The 26,496-nt window shown below is 33.1% G+C and overlaps 1 protein-coding gene across 2 annotated transcripts; it reads left to right on the top strand.

The window, feature by feature from the left end:
* The first annotated feature begins 13,906 nt into the window (after window positions 1–13,906).
* On the top strand, window positions 13,907–20,620 carry LOC149176949 (uncharacterized). Of its 2 annotated transcripts, XR_016258085.1 has the most exons (3): window positions 13,907–17,003; window positions 19,909–20,050; window positions 20,161–20,620. XR_016258085.1 is itself a non-coding variant. In XM_089420026.1 (2 exons), exons 1-2 carry the CDS (start codon window positions 19,702–19,704, stop codon window positions 20,289–20,291), a joined length of 480 nt encoding a protein of 159 aa, XP_089276152.1. In that variant the 5' UTR covers window positions 17,010–19,701; the 3' UTR covers window positions 20,292–20,569. The 2 variants fall into 2 exon arrangements, 1 of the variants encoding a protein (XP_089276152.1); XM_089420026.1 differs by lacking the exon at window positions 13,907–17,003 and having other exon boundaries at window positions 17,010–20,050; window positions 20,161–20,569.
* The last annotated feature ends 5,876 nt before the right edge of the window (window positions 20,621–26,496 follow it).

Below are 26,496 nucleotides of genomic sequence, written 5' to 3'. Positions count from 1 at the left end.
AAATGTTTCTCATTGGATGAAAAATGAGTTCACATCACCTCTTATTTATACCAAACAATAGGGCTCCACAAATGTTTGAAGAGACATATCTTTTGTAAAAATTTGTCTCAAGCCTACATGACTTGGCTATCCAAAACTCATCACGATCTTCAAAAATTCATAACTCATTAAGGACATCTCAGATTTCGATGATTCTTGAAGCGTTGGATTCTCCTCTCCATCCCCTATCATCTCCATCCATCACATGTCTAAATTTCTCCATGTTTTTGTCCCAAACATTGATGGGTGCAAAACCCCAACTTGGGTTTTAAGCCCAAAAATGAATTTTGTGGAACTTCACCCTCCAAACCCCGAACCCTAGGGCTTGGAGTACCTCCCAAGCTACTAAAAAATCAACAATTCAAAATAAAGGTGACATGAGCACATACATGATGACAGTAGAGATACAACCCAAGAGTTACTTCATAATTCTTCCCCAAAATTGCTTTAAGACTTCCCAACAATTCACCAAAATTTTTGGCAAAGTTTCCCCTTCAACCAATTTTTTTCCCCCCATTTATCTTTCAAAATGAGGCCTATATATAGGCACTACAAGAGCTTGGCCCTACCCTAAACTACTAGTGGTATATGGAAAACCACTCAACTTTTTACAAAATTGCCAATTGTATTGTAACTAACTTCTTTTAGAAGCTTCTTTTGGAGTTTTGCTTATTGTAGAGTGGGCCCCTCTATATTTGGATTTGATTTCAACCTTCTCTCTCCTTGTTGGGTGTAGCATTCCTTCTTACTCTCGGTGATGCTTAAGTCGAGTAGCTACATTGGCTTGGATGGCCTAGGATGGACGAAAGTGTTGCCTTTCTTGCTTACTAACATAGAATTTTCTTCTCATCTTGTTGTAGACTTTGCATATACAACCAGTCAGTGTATCTCACAGATGCCATCCTAATCTCACTTGATTGGGATGTCCCCTAGCCAGGCCTTGGTTATGGCCATTTCCATATCTATGATGGGTTCATAGTTGACTTTTCCTTGATCCTTGAAGATTCTCTTCAACGTGGACATGAGTTCAAAGTTTGTCTTGTAAAGATCTACAAGTATCTCCTCCTGCGGAATGTGCTCCCTATATTCAGTATTACTTCGCCTATCCTTGTAGAGATGTAGAATATCAAGGAAATTTTCCTTAGAAAATAGGTCTCCTTGTTCATCGAAGAATGGTGGCAAACTCTTCTTACATAATCCTTACTACTTCTCTTTAAATTTTTCACCTCATGAGCCATGATGTTGGCTTTCTTCTCCAACTATGCCATCATCATGTGCTTCCTTTCTAAATGAGCTGCTATTATGTCCAAGTGGGAGCGATCGAGCTTTTCCTTCCTGACCTCCTCTTCAGTCATTTGATTCAAGAAATTAGTTATTGCTCTGACTTTGTGCGAGCTCGCTTCAGCATGTTTTTTAAGTGTCTCTATCTCTTTGTGAGATCGCTTGAGCATCTTGATCTTGTATTGCATTAGTTCCAACTACTCCCATTTTTTACTAATTAGTCTAATAACTTCTTCTCATATCATTTCTTTAGCTCTTTTGGTTGATAATTTGTCAGCATTATCCTTTTCTATAGGTACGAATCAAATTACAGTCTTCGGATGCACTCTTTCGGTCGAGAGAGTTCTACTTCCATTTTCTTCAGATTTTGACTCGACTCTAGAGATGAAAACATATCCCCTTCGAATTCCTCACCTTTAATATTGGTAAAATTCCCATCGAGAGCATAAAAGGCCATGGCGCAAATCAATATAAGAATTTGGAGGCCATAAGTGGAGTGCCTCGTGTCTCAGTGATGTGGAGGGGATGTGCTACCCCAGGGCTATGATGACTTTATCAAAAAGACACTTCAGCTGATGACAGTATACTTTGGGGCTTGTTCTTAAACGTGAAATTATTAAAGGTGCACGGTACTTCCAGCTTGATCCTATCCTCATAATGTAATCTTTCATGTGATTTAGACTTTCCTATGGCAATATTTATTGAAACGACTTAAGAGTTCTTTCATTTACCGGGAGAAGGTATTAAATGCCGCATAGCTATCCTAAAACAATATTCCAAAGCACCATGGAGGGAATATTTTCTGGCATGCTTGAACCTAAATCTGAATTTGCAGAGCTTAAGCTCAAATCCTGTTGGCCTTAACTATATTTGAGGCTCGTGGATTGTACAGATGTTATATAAATGAGTCACCCTTTACCTTCGTTGCGCCTTTATAGTTAGCATATCATCCATGATAGCCACCTCATCCTACTTGGGTGATGACTTCATATTACATTGAAAGGATGTGAGGTACAACTGGCGTAGGGTGTGTGAACCAATTATCATGTCCCAGAGGACACGTGTCGCACTCTCGTGTAGCAGTATTACAAGCCATGAAAGGTTTTGAGGTCGTGCAGGATTGATGGAGGGTTTCCACATGCCCATCTTGTATCACCTAGTTTATCTATTCACTGTGCATCTTCCTAGTGCAAATTCCTTTGCAGTCGTAAGATATCGGATGTCCCTACCATCTCATAACGTGGTGCAAAGCGGAGAGTGGTAGGACTAGGACACGTGGAGGGTGGTGAGGGGGCAGAGTGTGATGATATGGAGGTTGACATGGCATGGAACGTGGAGGGTGATGTGTTGTAGGAATCTATGTAGGAATAACACAACGATGGGGAGTGGAGGAGGATGGTGCGGTGTGGTGAGAGCCCAAAACTGATGTGTGAAAGTACGCACGATAACATTTCGCGCCAGGTAGTGGGCAGAAATCCAAAGTCATGAGGTCGTGTGATAGGCCCATGCTTCCGACATGTGGCCAGCTCCGCACGATCTCTAGGACATATTGTTCATGCATCTTGGTGGTGTGAAAGGATCTCGGTTGTTGAATGGGCCCATGCCACTGCCATAAGATCTGGAGAATGGATGGATCCCTCCAACACCCTTCTACCCGGCTCATGGTGGCCCGTCATGGTCACACCTGGGTGTGCATGCGAGTGCCCAACACCCATATTGGAGGCGTGATGTGGAACTTGAAGAGAACAAATGTGCCTCTCTATTGTGGTGGTTGCTGGAAATAGAAACAAGGTAGAGACAGTGCTGAAGTTGATCGTTTACCTAATGATGCTCATCTAAGGATCTTCACCCAGCGTTCGATCTTGACATCAACAACTCCAAAAGGAATTTTACAAAAGTATTTTCATATTAACAATAAGATCATCGCAAAAACCCAACACTTCCCTACTTAATAATTAGCCGGCATAGTTTGTGAGCCTTGTGCATTACCACTCATTTCAATATGCATAAAAATAGGGAATTATAGTCATAGAGAAAAAATTTCTGCATACCTCCTATTACTCAGAATAGTGGCAAATATAGAGGTCCAATGGTTCACTAACCAATTGCTCCAAAAAAATCAAGCTCTCTCCCATCTCTCCTCACATTCAGGATCTTATCTTCTCCTTTAACATCAATTCAACCAGAAACTGAAGACATGTGCACTTTGACAATGCGTATTGCACATTTCAGACAAGGCATGAAACAAAACAATCATATCAATTCCATTAGTAGAAAATATTTGGAAAGGAAGTGACAACGCTCACTTCTCCATCTACTCTCCTCCATCTTACCTATTCCTATACATTTCTTACATGTATAATTCTATAATGAAAATATCTACACAATAAAACGAAATTGAACATTTGTCATAAGACTATCTACCACTTAAGATAGACTCTTGTCGATATTTACAAATCCCTAGTTGGCCTAGATATCAACTACTCAAAATATCCTAACAATCAAATGATCCAGATTCCTCTAGAATCAAGATAGTTGGTCTATTACAAATATTTTAAATAAGAGAGAAAATAAGAATTCAAAAATTTGCATGTCCCATTTTGGGGTCTTAAATAGAATGGTACCACTGACATTGATGCTCTTGCATCAAATTCCTTAGGTGGAAAAAATTTGACCTCCTAGACAAATGGTTAAATCCTTCAGGATCCAAAACAAAATGTTGTTATTTTTCATATGCACAACTGCCTTATTGTTGTAACTTTGCTTTTAGTCTATCAGGATCCCACACATAGTTATGTAATCTTATTCTTACTTTGCTAGGAAAATCTTGCACAGTCAGCTACTTGTCCTTGTTGGTTGTTGTCCTTTTTTTTGTACACTTATGTGGGTACTTTTTTCATTATCATTCTCATCCTATTGACTTCATCTTCTATCTTGGTCCTACTTCCATCTTCTTCCAGCTAAAGTTTTACATTTTGGATGTTAATCATTTGATTCATCAACTTCTCGTCCAACTATTTCAGCTCCACCGACAACTTTAAAGTATCCTTGTCACCTTTAATTAGAAACTCATTACAATATTTCCCTTCATCTTCATCAGCTTCCTCTTGAAGGACTTTCCAATCCAATTCAATCTTGTTCAGTTCAACAACAACATCTTTACTTGTATACTTGTCCTTATTTTCATCCATCATAGTCTCTCCATATATTGCAGGAGAGAAATTTATCACTCCTGACCTCTGCTTCTAAAAAATTTGTCTAAACTTTTATTAAATAATTCCCTTCATCCATCTTCCCAACTAGGTTTTCCTACTCAATAACTACATTCACACACCAATTGTTAATTTCAAAACCATAATACTTCTCAAACTCTTTAGTCACTTCCATCAACACTTCTCCTTCATGTGGCAAGGTATTCTTTTCGTGATCCTTCTGAGGCAATAATGTTTCCTCCATTTCAAAAAAAATTGAATTATGTTCTTGTTGAGTGGTTTGAAAAACCAAGCCTTCTTCCGCAATCTTTATGGAAACTTCAAGTGGTTATCCATTTTCTGCAAAACTCATTGCTCCTCATTTTATCTGTTGGTCATGGTTCTCAATGAATTCTTTGTTATTTCCTCCTAGATTCTCCTCATCCTGTATGACAACTTGTGATGGTTGTCTCTCCTTCTAATCCACACATAAAAACAAATGATCAGTTTTAAAAGAGTGAGGCTCTTGGGCCTCCGCTGATGTTTCTAGAATCTTTTGTAGAATTGGACTTATCCTATAGCCCATGATACCTTCAGTTAGTCTCATCTTCTCAACCTCATTATCATCTCCACTCCATTGCATAATATCTTTTGAGGTTTGTTATCTCCCTTAGAAATTATTATCCTCATCTGTCGCAATGGCTATCTTTGGTAACTATTTACAACATTCTTTCCCAGCTTGCATCTAGTTTTGAGAGGAAAGCCTTACACCCTCTTCTATTTTTTTGGACATTTTGTCCATTCTTTTACTCTGCATTTATATAAATCTCACCTACTTTAAATACGAAATGCCATCTAGCCACCTCTAGTTATTTTGCCACTAGCTCTCTTTACCGACCTTCCTCTATCGTTTCATCAACACCCTTCATTGGAAACTTCATTTTTTATTTTGGAGTTTGTACGCAGCTCACAGTACTCTTAGATAGTCTCTCATTATCTTCCTCAATGAAGATGTCACCTCTCATTGGTTTACAAGTGTGAATTGCTCCAATCATAAGCTCAAATTCTATGAGCTCTTCCTCTCTTATTGAAGCCTTTAATAGGTGCTTCAATTCATTCCCTGACCTCTCAGAGATATTCTTCTTGAAACCATTCTATCTGGAAAGAAACTTCAACCTCCTCTGGAAGTCCAATATTTGTCTCTGGTCTTCTCATTCCAACATCATCTCTAAATATTTGAGCCTCTCTTTCAGCTGAGTTATCTCCTTATTAATTTCTTCTTGGCTTAATTTCTTCTGCATGCCATTCTTATTGGCATCCTTTTCTCCTCTGTTTTGGATTTTATTTAAACCCTGATTATGGCCATCAGTAGCCATCTATTTTTTTCCTTCTCCCGAGCTTTCACTTCCCACCGTGAGCTGAAAACAAGCCCTTATAACATTCCTTCTCCATTTCTTGTTACCTAAACACCTCACTTCCACTTGGCCATTGGTGTCCCTTGGTTCCCTCCTCTGGAAGCTCTTGAGAAGTACTTTCTCTTCTCTAGATTCTGCTACACCTTGCTCACATCTTGAGAACTCCTTTTTTTCTCTTCTCTTGAGGACCTCCATTGTCCCCTTCACTTTCCAACCACAAACAAGTCTCTTCTTTTTTTAGCAGCCTCTCTTGCTATAAGGGTTCTTTGCCACTTCCTTGAGGACTTTGCAAATTCTTTATAGCTCTTTGTTGGCTATAGTCATGCCACCCCCATCTGATGCTTTCTGTAATTAATAGCTTGCCAAAATTTAGATGAAATAACAAACCATTTACCTGCCAATGTTTCTTCTCAATATCTCTTCCTTAGTTGGGTTCTCTTACACTCCTCCCAACTCTGTGTTGTACTGGAATTCCTTCCTATATTCCAGTTCCTCTTCTGATTAGTTCTCTTAATGTTTTCTCCGAGAATCATTCCTTTATAGAATCTAGTACTGCATTCCTCCTCTTAGGAAACTTCCTTTTACTGTCTCTTGTCTTTTATGTCCTATCCTTTCAAACATTAAATTTTCAGTCAATATAAAATTAAACAGATAATTTATTACCTTTTGGTCCAGTGTATTCTCCTCCTCGTTCACTGCAACATCTGCTTGTTGTAATATTTATATGGTAATGCTTTGATACCACAATGATAGCAGCCCCTTCGATGGTCTATTAAGTATGCCTAGGAATCTATCCACCTATTTGGTTGGGTTAGATTATTTATTCCTTTTTATCTTTCTTCTTCGTGCTTTCTTAAGTGCACGACACTCGCATTCATAAGTCCCTGGCTTACCTATATTAATTTTAAAATCAATTAAGAGGACTTTTGTCCCCACCCCCCCCCCCCCTTATCCTCCTATCCTCTTCTTATAATCCAAGTTCCATTTATGGCAATGGGAGGGCTCTTAGTATTCAATGGAGTTGAAATTCCTCCCTTATAGGTAGCTCAGTTCTTCATGATGATGGGGAAGCTCTTCTTTCCAAAATCTGGAACCACTTTTTTTACTCACTTTGAGTACCTTCTTGCTGCAAGGCATGATGAAGGTAAAATATATAGCTCAAAAAATGAATACAAAGACCCTTCTTATAACCCACAATTCAAATTAATATATGTCAAACATTCCCCAAACAGTTCGGGGTCATTCACTGTCTCTAGGATGCGCACAAAGTAAAGAAATTTTAGATGTCGCCTACATTTTTCATCAGATTGGTGAGGAGTCGAACCTTTATCCTTTATAGTGGTCGCCAAGATCTATGTTGAACACCCAAATAGCCGACTACTGATGGGATCAATGCATGAGGTTTTATACCCCATCTCTTGGTTCTTCCCCCATAAACTTCTTAGAAACTCTTTCAAATTCATTTGAGGATTCCTTGGAGAGGCCTAGAGTTCAAATAAAAAATCATAGAATATCATTTTTCATTGATGCTCTAAAGAGTGAATTTTTTAAATTTCCACCTCCATAGATGAACTTTTTTGCATTATTCTACATAAAATAGAGGACCTTCATGACCCTACTACAAGTTTATCAACATGAGTTCATGTGAGAACTACAATCAAATTCAACACCAAGATACTTTTAAGAAGGAAATACTGCCAATTTTTCACCATTAAATGCAATGGCTATATTCTTATCTTGGTTTTTTTCATGAAGGTGTTTTGTAAATTATATTTGTGCTTAGTCAAAAACATATGCTTAAATCAATAAATTATGGATGACTCTCATCATGTTTTTACTTGTAAATGGATGGATAATGTATCTATGACCTAATGGATTAAACTACAACTAATGTGTTGGGTCATCAATGCTTCGTAGCAGTTCTCAATTGAGTATGAGACCCCTATGCTTAAATTTGTTTTTTACACATGTAGATTACATATTTGTGATATGTTTGACAAAATTCTTGTGATGACTAGTAGGGGTCTAGTTAAGGGCTTGTTCAAGTATTTGCATTTGCATCATTGTTTCCTTGTTATCTTTCTATTCTGAAGGTGTCATTCAATTCTGGGAAGTGACCTGGGCTCTAGGCCTAAAAAAGTGGTTCAAATATCATGGATGCTAGCACAACACTGAGAAAAATAGTCCCTGGATGTTGGCATGCCTTGTCATGAGAGCGTCCAAAGCATCTTGGATGCTATCAGGCCCATAGAATGGGAGCGTCTGGGGTCAAGTGGTCTAAAACCTCAATGGGAACTAGAGAATGGTTATCATAAATGTTGGGATGGTTCTTAAGAGTCATGTTATTGATGTTGAATGTATATATGTTGTGTTTATGTTGGTTCCACTTCCTTAATGTGACTTAGGAGGTTGAATCATATCATAGTAACTTCTCGTCACATGTTTACCGTGGTTGGTCGGTTACTTGGGTAGATGAACTTTTCTGCATTATTCTACATAAAATAGAGGACCTTCATGACCCTACTACAAGTTTATTCACATGAGTTCCAATGATAACTATAATCAAATTCAAAACCAAGATACTTTTAAGAAGGAATTACTACCAAATTTTCATCATCAAATGTGACAGTTATATTTTTATCTTGGTTTTTTTCATGAAGATGTCTTTGGAAACTATCTTTGTGCTTGGTCAATAACATATGCTTAAACCAATAAAGCCTTTAGAAATATCTACACACACACAGATATATGTATATATATATATATATATATATATAACTTTCCCTAATAAGAGTAAGTAATAATGGTTGAATGCATAGGTCGAATGCTACCACACTTTAACATTCATGGATTTTTTTGAATGTAAATGAAATACAAAAAGAAAGAAAGAACATTAAAATGTGGGAAAAAGCATGTCCTTCCTTAGCATTGAAGATTATGTGTCAATGTATATTGTGATTTTCATGACATATGATGGCTACACTACTGTAGTTATGCACTACCTTAGCTTATGGAATTGTTGGTTGTGGAGTCTGATTATCTTCCTTATTCATAGATCTTGTTTTTAGCCATGTCTGAGTCCTAGTTCCTAATGGGGGGAGGGGTTGTTGCCCCACCATTATTATTGCCAAGGGGTCCATGAGGATGATAACAATTCTTTTTAGTGTAGCCCCTAAAGAGAATCTTTTGGGAAAAAATGCTTTGTAAAACATTGTTATTTCCTAGTCAATTTGCTCCATTCATCATTAGGTCGCAAATTTGATGGTAGAATTTATGCTAGGGGTTTTTGTCCTAGAAGAACACCCTCCTCTTGTGAGGGCATTGTATTGCAGTTGTGTATTATTAAGAGAAAATTGTAATTTAGAGAGGAGACTTAAGAGAGTGAAGAGTAGGTTGCAATGGATGTGTTGCAAGTTGTATTATTTCATTTTGTTGGATAGAATAAAATGAAGGACTAACTATTTCTTTGTAGACATAGCCCATATTGGGTGAACCACATATATTACTATTTTTGTTATATTGTCATTCTATATTTTATTTTTACATTAATGTTAATTTTATTGTTATATAATCTTATTCCTAATAAAAACTCCTCTAATTCTCGATATTTGTGCATTTATCAAACTTATTCTATCTCTATCATAAATAGGGTCGTAGAGGATGGAAATTAGAAAATAAAATGTGCTCTTACCAAAACTTCAACTCAAGCCTCTAACAGAGTTTTACGTTGAAACTTGCCTTGAATTTTTAGAGAATGTTGAGCTTAGTATTTTTCCAAAGTAATGATGGTTTTAGGCATTGACATTGAAAGAATGCTCAATTTACATCCACATATCACTTATTTCATTATTAAAGTAATGCATATGATGAATTTTTGTCTTAAGCTTTAGAGACTATTACGAACAAAATGGTAACAAAACTCTCCTTTAAGATTGGACAGCTTTAAATTCCTATAATTCATCCACCACACCATTCTTGTATGATTTGGCAACGCTACTCCCAAAGGTTGTTACCACTTTATAACTACTCTGCTTTAGAATGGGCATATAGTAAAGGCCAACATTTACGAAGGTAAGTATGTCATGATAACAACAATGGTTACACGTGTCCCACCGTCTTTTAAATATAAGGTTGTAAATCTATAACCCTGCAAATCTTCCTCCACACTTCTATTTACGAGGGTGAGTAGCGTATGGATTGCACTAATTTCTTCAATTTAAATCTTCCTCAACACTCCTATTAATGAGTGTGGGTAGCGTATGTATTGGTATGTATTGCATTAATTTATTGAATTTAAAGGTGTTTCATAAAGTAATATTGAGGAAATGTGGTCACATAATATATATAAATAATTTATATATGAGATGTATTATAATTGAAAAAATAATAGATATATAGATATATATATTTATTAATTTTAATTTTTAATATATAAATATTAAAAAATAAAAATAAAATATATATTTTTTTGAAATTCATATTTAAACAGAAAATAGAAAATCTTCCAGCTCACTTTCAACAACTTCATAGATACCAAAAGTAAATGAATTTAAATAATACATTATAAAAGAAATCGTATCCACTCTTTTCCGCATACATCTTAATCATCTAGATTTTTCACCTTAAAATCTTAAAAATACCATATATTTGCTTCCTATCGTCCAACCACGTAATCCACGCCTTTATTTGATTCTATCCTTTCTTTTTGAGATTTTCCCTTCACTCTACTTTATTCGAATGTAAATATACATTAGCTCTCTATCATGGACATACAATCCAATCCCTTTATTGGATTCCGTCCCTTTATTTATTTAAAGTAGAGAATACTAACCGACAACTCTTAACCCAAGTCATTAAAAGTCACGATTTGATTCGATCACACCCACTCTTTTTCCCATAGAACTTCGGGCATTTTCTTTCGAACAAATAAAAGAAAAAGTAAAAGGAGAGGGAATATCATGCCAGACAACTAAGAATAAAAGGAGAGGGAATATTATTCCAGAGGGAAATAAATGATAAAGGAAAAGATGGAGTATTAACCAAGACAAGTATGAATAAGAATAAGAGTAAAGGAGGGATTATCATTCCACACAATAAAGAAAGATAATCCTCCACACCTCTATTTACGAGGGTGAGTAGCGTATGGATTGCACTAATTTCTTGAATTTAAATCTTCCTCAACACTTCTATTAATGAGTTGAGTGTGGGTAGCGTATGTATTGCATTAATTTATTGAATTTAAAGGTGTTTCATAAAGTAATGTTGAGGAAATGTGGTCACATAATATATATAAATTAATAATTTATATATGAGATGTATTATAATTGAAAAAATAGTATCTATATATAGATATAGATATATATATTTATTAATTTTAATTTTTAATATATAAATATTAAAAAAATAAAAAATAAAAATAAAATATATAATTTTTTGAAATTCATATTTAACCAGAAAATAAAAAATCTACCAGCTCACTTTCAACAACAACTTCATAGATACCAAAAGTAAATGAATTTAAATAATACGTTATAAAAGAAATCGTATCCACTCTTTTCCGCATACATCTTAATCATCTAGATTTTTCATCTTAATCATATATTTGCTTCCCATCGTCCAACCACGTAACCCACGCCTTTATTTGATTCTATCCTTTCTTTTTAAGATTTTCCCTTCACTCTACTTTATTCGAATGTAAATATATTAGCTCTCTATCATGGACACACAATCCAATCCCTTTATTGGATTCCTTCCCTTTATTTAAAGTCGAGAATACTAACCGACAACTCTCAACCCAAGTCATTAAAAGTCACAATTTGATTCGATCGCACCACTTTTTCCCATAGAACTTCGGGCATTTTCTTTCGAACAAATAAAAGAAAAAGTAAAAGGAGAGGGAATATCATCCAGACAAATAAGAATAGAAGAGAGGGAATATTATTCCAGAGGGAAATAAGAATAAAAGTAGAGGGAAATAATTGATAAAGGGGGAGTATAAACGAAGACAAGTATGAATAATAAGAATAAGAGTAAAGAAGGGATTATCATTGCACACAATAAAGAAAAATAAATGAAAAAACAATGGACGCCCATCATTATCGATGGAGAGAGGAAAGAAAAATAAAGAAAATGTAGAGGTGGCGTCATTCCATGGAAAGGCGTCACGCAAGATTAATTGTGTTGCATAAATAAAAGGCAGACTGAAACCTAACTGTAATTTGTTTACACAGCAATCATGGCAGACACGAGGAGCAGCAGTTGCGAGGTATAGTTAACATTCTACGAGAAGCCAGTCTGGTGTGCGGGGACATATATGCTTTCAAAAATTGCTCTTCATCAACAAATGCCACACCTGGTAAAGCAGCCGCAGCCACACTGAACATAGTGTCATTTACACCAGATTTTGGAGTAGTAACTGTACACTACATATTGAAGAACATAACGCAAAAATTCAATCACAGTAAGGTTCGTATTTTCTTATTTCATTTGATGCAGGAAGAGCGGGCCAGTTCTAAAGCTTACCGCATTCTGCGAGATTTTTGAACATAAAGCTACAATTCAATCACAGTAAAGTAGCTCATATTTTCCTTTTTTCATTTGCTGCAGGAAAACCGGGCCAGTTCTAAAATTTACCGCGTTCTGCGAGATTTTTGTCCGGGTTGTTTTTGGTGATACTTACTACGTTGCGAAGAGACCAATGCATCTGGAATTGATAAACCCATTTTATAAAATCAAAAAAGTGAATTTATTAGTAGTTAGAAGCTAAATTTTTTATATTAATTTTTATTGTGTTTTAAGGTTAAGGATATAAATAATAAATAAATTTAATATGTATTTTATTAATTATTAGTGTAGTTATATAAATTAAATAGTTGGTAATATTGTGATATATTACATTTTTTAGAAAATCATAAAAATTAATTAAATTAAATTTTTATTTTATATTAGTATTATTATTATTAATTAAAAGAATTAATGTGTGAGTTAAACATATATATTTTGAAAAATATTTCATAATATTTTTAATTATGTAAGTTTATTTTGAGATTATGATAGAAAATTTTAACCTGGAAATAAATTTGGTTATAATAATATAGGACAATATCACGACTTATCAATATCACATGTTTAGGAAAAAAAAATAACTCATTTCATAAATACTTATTTATATAGTTATTTATTTTTATTTAATTGATTTAATTAAAAAATAATTATTTTTAAAATAAATCTCAATTTTTGATATATAATTATTATTAAAAATATTTTAAAATAATATATAAAAATTAAATTCTACTATATTAATATGATTAATTAAATTCCAATTATGAAAATCTATTTTAAAATTTTATATATATATATATATTTTGTGAGTTGTAATTTAATATATCTTTTTGTTAAATTGTAATTTAAAATATTAAGAATAGAAAAAAATGTATTTATATTTAAGTTTTCTTAATTTACTTTATATATATTATATTTGTTTTGTTGGGTTGTAATTTATAATATAAGGAAAAATTTTGTATTTATATATAATTTTTTTTAATTTACTTGTATAAAGAACCTATTTTATATAGTTATATATATTTATATATATATAATTGTTATCACATTAAAATTTAAATTAAATGGATATAGTTTATGGATTTATTATTATTATTATTATTATTATATATATATTTTATATATATATATATATATATATATATATATATATATATATATATAAAATTGTTATCACATTAAAATTTAAATTAAATGTATATAGTTTGTGGATTTTTTTAAAGTGTATTTATTATGTTTTTTTATTTATTTTGGAATAGAATTTCCAAATTTTTAATCTAGTTATTAATTAAATAATAAAAAATTAATCTCTATGGAATATTTACACAATAATTTTAGTACTTATCAAGAATAGAGGATTGAAATTTATTTGAAAGATAGTTTTGCAATTTTTTCTTTTCAATTTAATTAAAAAATGATGTTTTTACAAATATCAGATAGTTTTTCTTGTTTATTAAAATGTATATATGTTGAACCTATATATTATTTCTTTTTTATAGTAAACATGAAAACTATATTTTAAATAGTTTTAAAAGCATGATAATTATAAATTGAAAAATATTTCAAAAGCAATAAAAATATATTTCAATTACTTCAAATTAACCATGATGTTACTTGCAACATTAATTTCTTTTAATTCAATTTTGTAACATTATTTTTTTGTAAGCTTGGTAGGAATATATCTTCATTATGAACAACTTCTCATTTTGATCCGGGGGCATAGCACAAGATTTGAACCCAACACAAGATTTGAACCCAAGACTTCTGGTTCGGTGAGACTTCATTTCAATGACCATTGTCAATTGAGCTACCCCAAATAGGCAGAATTGTAACATTATTAAAGTTATATTAAAACAATTATTAATATTGTAAATTAATTTATCATACATCTCATATAGCTCAGATTTAAAAAGTCATAAGCACGTAATAAAATTAACAAAATAAACATCAAAACTATATTTGTTTTATGGCGAGTCCTAGTAATGCATGAACAGCATAAAGTGTTTAGTCCAAGTTGTAAAGCCTAACCATAGGCAAGATGCATTCCTAGAGGTTCTTGTATAACCTATTGTTTAGGCATACATGTAGTGCAATAGTACATGATGTCCCAAGTTGTGGAATAGACCACTTGAATAAGCATGACGGTAGCACGTGTACTTGTATGCTAGCTTGAGGGGATGTGAAATTTAGACATGTGAAATGGTTGATGAACCATGTACTTGTATGCTAGCTTGAGGTGGGATGTGAGATCTCGACATGTGAGATGGTTGATGAACCATGTGCCAGAAAAATGTCTTAGATGACTCTTAATAACTCATTATTTTAAAAATGTCATTCTCATGTAATGTCCTCTATTTAAATTCATAATAACTCCATTATAAGTTGTCTTTTAGTCATTGTAAAGATATAGTAAAACAAAAAGAAAATTATAAAAATATTAAAGAGTTTCCTAATAATATAATAAAAAATGTGACCACTTTTAAATAGATGTTACCCCTATTAAATAAACCACATACATTTTGTCTTTCATAAATATATCCTAATTTATTCTATTATATTATTTATTTATTTATCTATCTTTCCTCTTCTCTATATATAACCCATACTATACATAACCTATAGAAAAGTATAGATATTGCTATAAAACGATGTATATTAAACTAGAACTTAAAATCTACTAAATATCCATAAAAAGTTTTCAATAGAGTTGTTTTAAGAATCAAAATCATTAAAGCTATAACATACTTTTCCTCTTCTAGAAATTTTATTTGACCTCTAGACCGCCCATGTCAAAAATCTAAAACTTTACTTATTCCATTCGATTGGTCGACCGGTCTCCACCGAGTTTTGGGTTGTTCCATCCTCCGATACCTCTCCGTGGAATAACTTAATAGATTAGGAATACTCCTGGTAACGTAGCATAAAACAAAACGGCATCTTATGAAGTTAAGGTGGAAATGGAAGGAAATATGAAATTCTAAAAATTAATCTCTCTCTCTCTATGATGTAATCTGTCTTGTAACTCAAAATTCGAACCGCTTGTCAATGTTGGGTTTAATTCAACCTTAATCTAGTTCGTTTTCATATTTGTTGGTGTAGGAAAACCTTCGGAAGAAAAGGTCAGTATTTTTATTTTTAATTTTATGCATTCCAGTTCATTACATGTATTTACGATGTTTTTTCCATCATGTTACTCTTATATTTTAGACGATCATCAACCCTAAGCCATGTCAAAATTTAATTTTGAATTTTTAATGTATATAAAATATCTTGAACAAACAATTTTTTTTAAATTAATAAATTTTATTATTTTTTTCTCTGCAAGATATACTATAATCATTTGAATATATATATATATATCTCTGGGGTTTAAATAATTATTTAAATTTTATTTTATTAATTATAAATATAATTTTGTTAAAAATAATAAATATTTTATTTAAAATTAAGAAATAATCTCTTCTTAAATGATTTAAAATGGATTCTTAACTCTTAAATTAATCCAAAACCTTTATCATAATTATGCTACAATTTCCTTTGTTTTTATTAACTAGTTCTTTATTGAAGTGGCATACAAAAGGAATAATAGAACTATCGATACTTGTGTTACACGTCATTTTGTTATTTGCCTGGATTTTTCGCTATCCACAAATGTGTCCCAAACCATTCCCCTGCAAAGTTAGAATCGAAATTATCTCAAAGAAATTGGAATTCCTGGATCTTATGGTACAAAACCCTGTTTTTGGTTTCGTGCTCAACCCTCTAGTCAATTTATGTGCATACACAGAGGATTCCATTAGGAACTATGCATAAGTATGCATTGTCTTACACTGTGACCTGCGACACATGACTTAACACATGTAAAATAAAAAGTGAAATCTAGAAGCATTGTTGATAACAACTATCCCAACGAACAAGCCTCAAATGGTTGCCTATTCAATCTTGATCCCTCCCATCATGGAGCAACTCCCTCTCTTTGTGGAATCCCTATCAAACCATTAGTGGATCTCATCCCTTGGAAAATGGATCCCAAACTTCCCACTCTTGGCCTATAAAGCTAACACAGGCTTGAAAATTGAGGACTCTTGGAAGTAGGCTTATGCTGCAGGAATAAAGTTGGAAGGCTATTCATTCAAGGAGAGGGTTGGATATTGTGTGAAGGGACTTGCAACATCAAGGCTACATGGTTGTAAGGTTATTCTCCATTTTATTAATATAAAGGAAATCATTCTTTCTCAACTACATCTTAGAGGATATAATTTGTAGGATTCCTTAATCACCTACATAGATTGTGATTGCATATTGATCAGTTTATGATACACATTTGGTTAATTAGTCCTTTTATCTCTTATGTTATATATTGGATGCTTTGATTTCTTGTTTGTTTTTGTCTCTGCAGATCTCCTTCAAGACATCATGGAGAAGTTGCAGGGAGTGACGGGAGGATCTCTAAAGCATCAAGGAGCGAATGATCAAAATCTTTGAAGGGGGCTTCATCAATAATTTCATTTAAACGGTACGTGGCCTCTATCATAGTATATTTTTCAGTTAGTCATAGTCTAGAGAAAGGAAACAATTCCTAGTTGTTTCTTACTAGGTTTCTTTGAAGTCTAGGGATATCGCTCTTGTTCGCAATAGGGATAATTCCACATAACAACTTGATATGATAATGCTTCTAAAATTAAAAAAAAAAAAAAAAAATTAGGGATGCCCCTAATGAATCTTTAAAGCTTGATAAGGAAAACACATGAAAAGCTCTTATCAAATGGAAGAAAAGGTAAATTATATAAATAGAAAGCAAGAGTAGATACTGCATCTATCTAAATATGATCTTAGGATGTTTCAAATGAAAAATCTAATTCATAAAACTAAAGAAAATAATTGTATTCCCTTGGACAAATATAATTCCTTCCTTAACATCTTTATAAATCCCCTAACACCATAGACACCATTTTGAATGCCCTTATCTAGAATGATACCTTTTCTTTGGTTAGCATTGGCTTTTGGGTTAAGCTGCTAGCTAATGGGAAAGCTAAGGAAATTGAAGCTAAGAAGTTGAAAATTTTAAAATGAAAGGGTCTATCCTCATCTCTCATATAAACAATATGTTCAATTTGGAAGTGAAGCAACACTTCACTAAATCTTAGAGATAGAGCCTCATTGTGTGTATTTTTAAAAGCATAGATAAAAGCATTCCCTCTAATTATAGGAATGTTATGATTGAACACATTTCAACTAATCGATATGAAATTATTTTGAAAAAGAAGATGCCTATGACTAGAAAGCCATGGTAAAAGAGTTAAAGGTCAAGCTAGATTTAGGAGATATCATTCAATTATGAATGACCATGTTACTCTCATGATCATTATAAAAGAATTTTAGAATAATAAAACTCATTTCCTATGTTGTTTTTTTTACCTTAGAAAATATTTTAACACCATTACTATGATAAAAATTTGTGGAAGAGACTAGGAGAGATAATGGTTTCTCTTAAGTTGAGGGTTGATGTGACAAGGAAATATGACAATGTTAATACCAAGTTTAGGACCATTGATGGTTGGTTGGAAAAAAATAATTTCAATATCGGGTTGTGTTGACCCCACACTCAGTGGTATAATCATAATTCTTTGACCCCACACTCAGTGGTATCATCATAATTCTTGTCCTCTGTATTGATGATATTTTTCTCTAGGAAAGGATCCCTTACAATCTTTGCAAACAACTAAGAATCCTACAAGATTCCAACATCAATATGGGTAGCTAAAAAACTAGAGTAATGATAATTAAATTCAGAAATAGGAAGTTCCTTCATGCAAAAATCTAGGAATCGATATCCATCACAAGCTCAACTAGAATTATAGCATTGAGAAAATGATACATGGAGGATGGAAAGCTTATTATAGGCTTCAAAACAATTGTAAGTTAGTAGATTTTTGGATATGGATATTGAAAAAACTCCTCTTTGAGACTCTTGTCACTTATGTTATTCTATATGGGTGTGAGGTTTGTGGTTTCAATATCTCTAGAGCATCATGGGCTAAGATAGAAATAATCCAAAATAAGTTTATACCTACAATCTCAATATTAAAGGAAATACTCCCTATCATATCCCCTTGATTGAAGCAAGCTTTCAGGCCCCATTGAAAGGATTTCTATGACCATGTATCTTATGTACAAGAAGTAGTTAAACAACATGCAAGCCAAGAGGTTTCCTAAATTGTTTCTAGCTCTAGCCAAAACCCCCACTTTAGACAAGATGGTATAAGGATACCCATTCTTGGCTATACCATTTAGGGATAAAGAAGGAGAGGGTTTTGCAAAATAAGAATAATATTAAAAATATTACATCAAAATTTAAGGAGAAATTTTGGAGTGATAAAGAATTAGAGAGAAAAATTAAATTAATTTATTATAAGGAGGTAATCAATCCCAATGTCTAAAACAAAAAAATATATGTCTTAACTATCTTTAAAAAAAAAAATAAACATTCTTAAAATAAGAACAAATTCTTATAAATTTCTTAATGAAAAAATTGATAAAATGCATAAAACCCCTAAATGAAAAAATGTGTCACCTTTACAACATTAAAAAAAATTGAAATTAAAAAACAATTCCTCTTCCATTATTCATCTTATCCTTACCATCAATATATTTTTCAAAAATATTTGTCTAGCGTTCTTAACCTTTTAAATTAATAAAACGCCATTGGTTTTAAAAGTATATTGATATAAAAACTATAATGGTTAATAGATGTTAGTCATCAACATTATCATAACCATAAAAGTGATATTAAAAATTTCAAAATAAAAACAATGGCCTTTCATAATAATTCAACCGACTCTTCCACCAAAAAGAAAAAGGAAAAAATAATAGAGCAACCCGGGAATATCATTTCAAAATCGCACCGATTCTCTTAATAGAAACAGAAAAAAGACAAACTTACAATGCAAGCAAGGAATATGGCTCATCCAGATTCGCCATCAACCTGAATAAAGGGCGGCCACTCTACAGCAGTTCTGTTTTTATGACAGAATGTACCAGTCCAAACTGCTTCAGTAATCGGAGGTAGTTGATTGAAAATTTTGCACCAACGCTTAGAAATAGAAAAGGAAGAGCTCGAAGGGTACTCGAGGAATATGATTTGTCTGATTAACTGAGGTAGTGGATTGAAAATTTCACAGAATTGTAATTTGAGTTCTAATTACCCAGCAATCATGGCAAATTTATTGGGAACATTAATCTTTGTTGGTGGGGCGATGTTCGTGACACTATACAAAGACTTAACAATAAACCTATGCGCATCGCCTTTGCTTTGGGGTTTATTTTGCAACGCAAGCACATTTGATAATGAATCCACCGCGGAGATTTTGACCAAGGGCTCCCTCTTACTCGGCGCCATTCTTTGGAGATTTATCTTGCAGAGTGCCAGGACTCCACAACATCTCGCGTTGCAGGGAAAAAGGGTCGTCTCTTACAGCCCTCGGCTGTGGAATTCTTGGCGGGGAGTGGCCCTGATCGTGTTCCTGTTCCTTTTGATGATGACTGCAGTTGCTTCTGAACCTTGTAAGGATAAGGATTGATCATTCATGTATCTTTGCAGGACAAGTTGTGTAGATTTTTAAAATTTAGGAATAATGGATTTATGCTAATTTCGATCAATAATTGAATGGCAGATACATCTAATTCCACCGGTGAGAACGTGCCCGTAGGGGATAGACTTCCGCCAAATTGCCATATCGTTGGTAATTGTGGCGAATGTCTTTGTCAGACAATCGGAGAATATTTGTATTGTTGTGATGCATAATAAGGATAACGATGTTTTGTTTGAACTTTGAAGTATACAATGCGTTTTCCTTAGTGTGATACGCTTGGTCACTGTTGGAAAGGGAGGAGACTACCTTTTATTTAAGTTTTTGACATTTTGGATGATTATTATTAGAATGTTGTGAATTTCAATTCTAAATTGTTCAAAGCAGGGTTTTAGATGTAAAAATTGAGTTCGGATTTTTAAAAAGTTTAGGCTTTTTGAATTATGTAACTTAAAAATTTGGTAATTTCAAAATTTTCAACTAAACTTCGAGAGAAATTGATCAAAAGGCGAAAAATCTTTTCAACTCCATTATTAACTTTTAAAGTCCTTATTGTTATGTGGAATTTGGAAGGACTTTGATAGGCCGGGTAGGTTTGAGAATTTTGGAAATGGGGTATTTTATTGAATTAAGCGGACGACTCTTAATGTATCACATATGATATGTAAATTATTTTATTTGTTTGATACTTGTAATGAATTTGATCTTTAATTTTATTTTTCTGATAAATTTGTAATTAAAATTTCAATCTTTTTTGATAGACAAATTGTTGGAAAAATATTCTGTTATCCCGTGTGTGTTTATAGCACAAATTATTTCAGTAGCATGTATTTTCGGTGAATATTAACTATCCCGTTGCTGATATCTTAGCATTATGTCAGTTGCATGGATCTGATATGACATGATTCCTTGAACTGAAGCCAGTTTTAAGCAGTGTAGGAATTTCAAATTTGACATACCCTTCAAATGTGATGGATTTTGTAATTTTAATAGCTAATTTGATAGATTTGTAATTTTAATAGCTATTCCGATTATTAACTTTAGAGATTTAAAAAAAAAAAAAAACATTTTCATTAAAATGTGAAATGTTTGACATATTCGTATATCCTGAACACTTGTACTGTGGAGAATATTTGAGTCATTCATCGGTGTACAGACCAAGGAAAATCCCCTGTTACACGACCCACAAACGGAGCAAAGAAAAATTCCCACACATCACTAAGGACTCTCGCAATTTTAACATGAATCACAGTGCTGGAGAGCCTTGGACAACTTCCTAACTTATAGTTTTCACATTTTCCTATCTCTATGTATTATGTTGTGGCTTTGCTTCCCATACTCATCTTTCACGGATATGCAGAAATTTGGGTTTGAATAATTTTTTTTCTTTCTTCTTTATTAAACAACTTGGTTAATCATCTATATCCCTCCCCCTCCGTTCAGAATTGGCTCATTTCCCAATGAAGGGCGAGCCACAAATCATTTTATTTGTTCCCTATCACCCACCATTGATAGAATTCTGGCAGGCTCTGCATTGATTTGCTGGCACCCCTACCTTTACTTTGGTCCCTCCTAGCTAATATCTTTGCAATCAGAGAGGGATAAGAAATGGATATCCTTGTTGTGAGGAGTACCTTTCGAACCAAGCGAAGTAAACAGATGTTCAGCTTTCCTTTCTTCTTTGTTAAAGGCATTGAAGAGCCAGTGTAAACAAGGCATAAAGGTGGTCACAGCATTTTTTGCTTTTTCTTTGCCCTGTTCTATGTTTCGATGTCTATTTTTGTATTTTATTTTAGTTTTGATCGCTGTTCTGTTCTCTGAGAGCTGCTCTATTTTGTATTTTGGATTTGATTTTGATCTTCCAGACTTATTCTTGAACCATGCTAATAAATTGAATATAATCCAAGCAAATGTAAAATTTTCTTTCATTTTTAATAAAAAATTGTTCTATTTTTTCCTCTGAATAAAAATGCAGAGCATTCCCACCATAAATGTGAGGGTAAGGATTCTACATGACCAACTATTATGCATACACACCTTACATGAACTTCCTATTTTTAACCCTTTCTCGGTATATTTTCCGGTGACTTTTGTTTAAAATTACAAAACGCAAAAATGGTTAAAATGACAGTTTTGAGGTATTAAATGTTTACACATTGAGAGTCAGTGTTTTGAAGGTTTTTCAGATTTTTTAATCTGCTTTTAATCTGACCGAGAATTATGCAACCCATATATGTTACCCAATTATTTATATATGTATATATATACAGAAATGTAAAACAGATAAACTTCTTTCTATTAGGCTTTTCTTTTAATTATCACATTCCCGGTTGGTAAACAGTGCTCGAATGATAAATTGTATAGGCATGTAAAAATTGCCACTTTGCATATATTCTATACATGATTTGCCTAAATACCATTCAACTAATTTATATGCATGAATATGTATGGAATCTATAACCAACACTAACTTTTTTTTTGAAGGTTGCCAATTTAAAACCGAAACTAACAATTTTTGTAGGTTGCAGTAGTGGAATATATGTATGGGTTTGGAGAAGACTATTTAATAGTGACATTAATTTTTTAGAATTTTGGTACCAAGCTAATATTTATTTTTTTAATTATTATGGGTAACATTATAGGGTTATTCCTCATATATGTATGGGTTTGGAGAAGACTATTTAATAGTGATATTAATTTTTTAGAATTTTGGTATCAAGCTAATATTTATTTTTTTAATTATCATGGGTAATAGTATAGGGTTATTCGTCAATGATGTTTAACCATTAAATTTTGGAATGGATGGTTGTGGTTATTTTATTTGGTAGAACTAAAATTTCAAATCATCTTAAAATGATATACATCAGAGAAATTTTGAAATCTAAACTGGATCTCTTAAGAAATATTGTAAATAATAATGGAAACAATAAAATAAGATTAGATTTCATCATCAAAATTTAGAGGGAAAAAAGAAATCTAGTTTTTCAACTCATATTTTCAACTTATCTCCCTACAATTTTACTCAAATTTTGAGCGAGAGCACTCGTTAGATGGAAAATTTAATTCTTCATCCAACGAATACCTATGTTGCATACTTTCGAGGGACCTTACTACACAAAAAATGAAAAATACATGAAAACATGTGTTTGCAATCACGTTTCTCATGTAGCAGGGTCCATCGAAAGTATGCAACATGGGTACTCATTGGATGAGGAATTAAATTCGACATCCAACGAGTGCTCCTGCTTAAAATTTGAGTAAAATCATAGGGAGATAAATTGAAAATATGGGTGGAAAAATAATTCGTTTATTTTTTAATCTTTTTACATTTTTACTCCAAAAATGGTGAATCATCCCCCATGGTTCGCATCATCATCTTGAATCCTATTGGTTCTTATAAATTTAATTTTGTTTGTACATTTTTTAGGCCCATTTTAGACCTCAAAATTCTCTAATGAAAATAAGAAAAAGGTGTATTTGATGGTGAATGTACGGTTTTGATTTTGAGAAGAACGCATATAACTTATTCAGATGTGTCAAAATAAGTGATTATTTGTATTTTGCTTTGAAAATCCTAATCTGAATTCTGAACTCTTGATTGGAAACTTAATGTGATGTGAATTCAAAAGGTTTGCGTTCAAAGATTTAAATGAGAATCATGATTGTTTTTTCTTAAGGAGAGAGCAATGCTCTAAAGTTATGAATCATCAAGTTTCAAATTTGTCTAACACTATCACTATTTGTAATGTAAATATTAAGATATATAATAGTTTGTCTATATAAGTATTGTCATGTCTTGATGACACCTCTTTGAATGAATCAGTTTAGATATGAAGTAATATTTCTTTATTATCAAAAGTAAAAACATCCTTAGGATAATAATGACATAACTCAACCTTCCAAAGCTAATCCAGTGTATTTTCCTTAAACATTAGTTTAAATCAAGAATCAAGGCCATATCATTATTAAAATGGTTTGTAAATCCTATCAAAGGCACATCCATTTTACAAAATTCTAATGCTAAATTGATTAAAAAATCGAGGTATTTCATTACCAAAATGAAATAAAATGTTATCAACAACCAAAAACACTATAGCTAAACATTCAATACAACATATAATAACTAAATAATATGCATACATTTGAATGTATATTTGTATAGCCACAATAATTCATGTAACAATTAATGATAAGCATAAAGTTCACTACATATGTGTATAAATTCATTGTTAAAAGTAAGCTTTATAATTAGGCAAGTGATAAGCACAGTGACAGATTCATAAATCTGGGAATAAAGTGCAAAGAAATTGTTAGACCTAAAAGTTCTCTAGATTCAATGACTTCTTTACACTTTTTTATATACTTAACACTCACATAACTTATATTTTAAGTTAAATTTTTAAAAATGAATTTGTTTGAGTATAACTAGGTTGTGTTGTTGTGTGGTCTTTTTCTTGTTCCATTTTCTTTCCTCCTTTGGTTTATGTGTACGTGTGTGCGCTTGTGTGCCTCCATCTAACAAAATGTCACAACTCTCTAACTACTCAAGTCGACTTCCCAATTTCTTGCCCATGCATGGTGGAAGCCTCAAATTTTGTTCCAAACCATGTGATGCATCCATGGTCGACTTGTCATGCATGCTGACTTTCCTAAATCTTCCATCATCCATCGAATTGACGTGTGCTCTCCCAAAATTATGCGTCCACTTGGCCATCAAATGACTGAACTATCTTTCCCATATTGGACCTGCCTTGCACTCCACTTTCTCATCATGCACACATGTGACCCATGTCATGTGACCATGCTTTTCCATATTACAATGGTCATGTTGCAACATGACATGCCAATCATGCCATATTTGGCACTTGGTGAGAAAACCCTAAATTTGTATGGGATGACCAAACTGATGCCACTCAACATGCGATATTGAACCAACTGTTGTGCCAACTATCCATGTTTGCACTTGTCGAACAAACATGATCTATATTGAATGCCTTACAATTAGGCTCCAAACGTTTCAACCATTAACATTGGCTAACACAAAAAAATTACAGTAACACTACACTTAGAGTCAAATATGATATGAACATTGCATAAATGAGTTCACTTGGTGTCAACTTATGTATCAAGTTTTAAAATTAACAAGCATTCTTGCACTAGCATGGTGAAAAGAAAATTTATTAATTTTGATCTAAATTCTATTTTCAGTGTCCATCGACCTATCAAAGATTCATGTTTTTACCTATAATATTTCTACATCAACATAGCCTCAAGGGTTAGCTTAATTGTTTCTAATGTTATAAGTGCATATACTACCACAACATTGGGTGTGTCATGAGTTTGGCTCTCTTTCTCCTTGGAGTTAGGCCCTCATCAGAAGGGTCTATAGTTTATGTTATGTTCCAACCCTAACACCTTTATTTATGTAATAATCCTAAGGGGCCTTGTGAGAGTCATAGTTAGTTAGTTGAGTTAATAAACCTCATAAGTGATTATCCACGTTAATAATATGTGTAAGTGGTTGACTTGCGTTATAGGAAATGGGCCACAATTATTTATAAACGGGCCATAGTTAATAAATAAAGTGGTTAACCCGTATTATGCAAGGGACCACTAGTAGTTAGGGTTTTGGATGTCATAAAGCTATAAATAGTCTTAGATAACAAGGGAAGAATCATCAAGTTTTATTGTAATTGAGTTTTTCTCTGTTGGAGGTTTCCCCCTCAAAGAGGCAAGTGAACATTGTATTATGCTTCTGAATAATAAAATATCTTCGCAGTTTGTCTCAATTCATGTGATATTTATTTGTTTATGGCAATATTGTTTCATATTCCTAGAATTTTGTTATTCTCGTAGGTCAAGTGCATAACAAGTGGTATCAGAGCACTTTCCAAGGCCAGTTGTACCTCCAATTTTGGTAGATTTTTTTTGGGCTAGACGTTTTTTGATGTCTTTAAAATAGTGGATCTGTCGTTGAGCACATAAACCCGCAGATTTAGGGAGGCATGCATGCAGGAACTACAAGAGGTGGTCACTCTAGTTGGATTCCCTTGTAACCCATGTGGTTACCCCTTCAAGTATTAGGGCATTAGATAGAACCGTGCATAGATTGCACTTCCATGTACCCTCGGGTATATCGGAAGACCCCCTTAGGATAACCTCAAACCTAACCTTAGACAAGCCATCAAATGTCTTTCTACTATAGTACACTGAGAAAAACATTCGGGGAGATTACTCGGACATACAAAAGGGTAGTTGGGTAGTATGGCTAAGGGTACAGTCGATCCTCCGTAGTTGGTGCTCTGAAAGATTGGATAAAGTGCTACTGTTGGACCCTTATGTATATCATGATTTGTAGCACTTGACACTCCTTTGTGACCATAGTTCCCTCAACTATTTAAAGGTTTCCCTCCTACCTTT

The sequence above is a fragment of the Pinus tabuliformis genome, chromosome 4_1 (assembly GCF_031772625.1).
Source record: "Pinus tabuliformis cultivar Carrire ecotype Pingquan chromosome 4_1, CPIR1, whole genome shotgun sequence".
Lineage (NCBI taxonomy): Eukaryota > Viridiplantae > Streptophyta > Pinopsida > Pinales > Pinaceae > Pinus > Pinus tabuliformis.
This window is presented reverse-complemented; position numbering and strand designations above follow the sequence as displayed.

Excerpts from the sequence above, each read along its gene's own strand:
- LOC149176949 (XM_089420026.1), top strand. The coding sequence starts at position 19,702 with ATGGCAAATTTATTGGGAACATTAATCTTTGTTGGTGGGGCGATGTTC. Across the intron at positions 20,051-20,160 it reads TGCAGTTGCTTCTGAACCTT|ATACATCTAATTCCACCGGT; the intron begins GTAAGGATAAGG and ends ATTGAATGGCAG.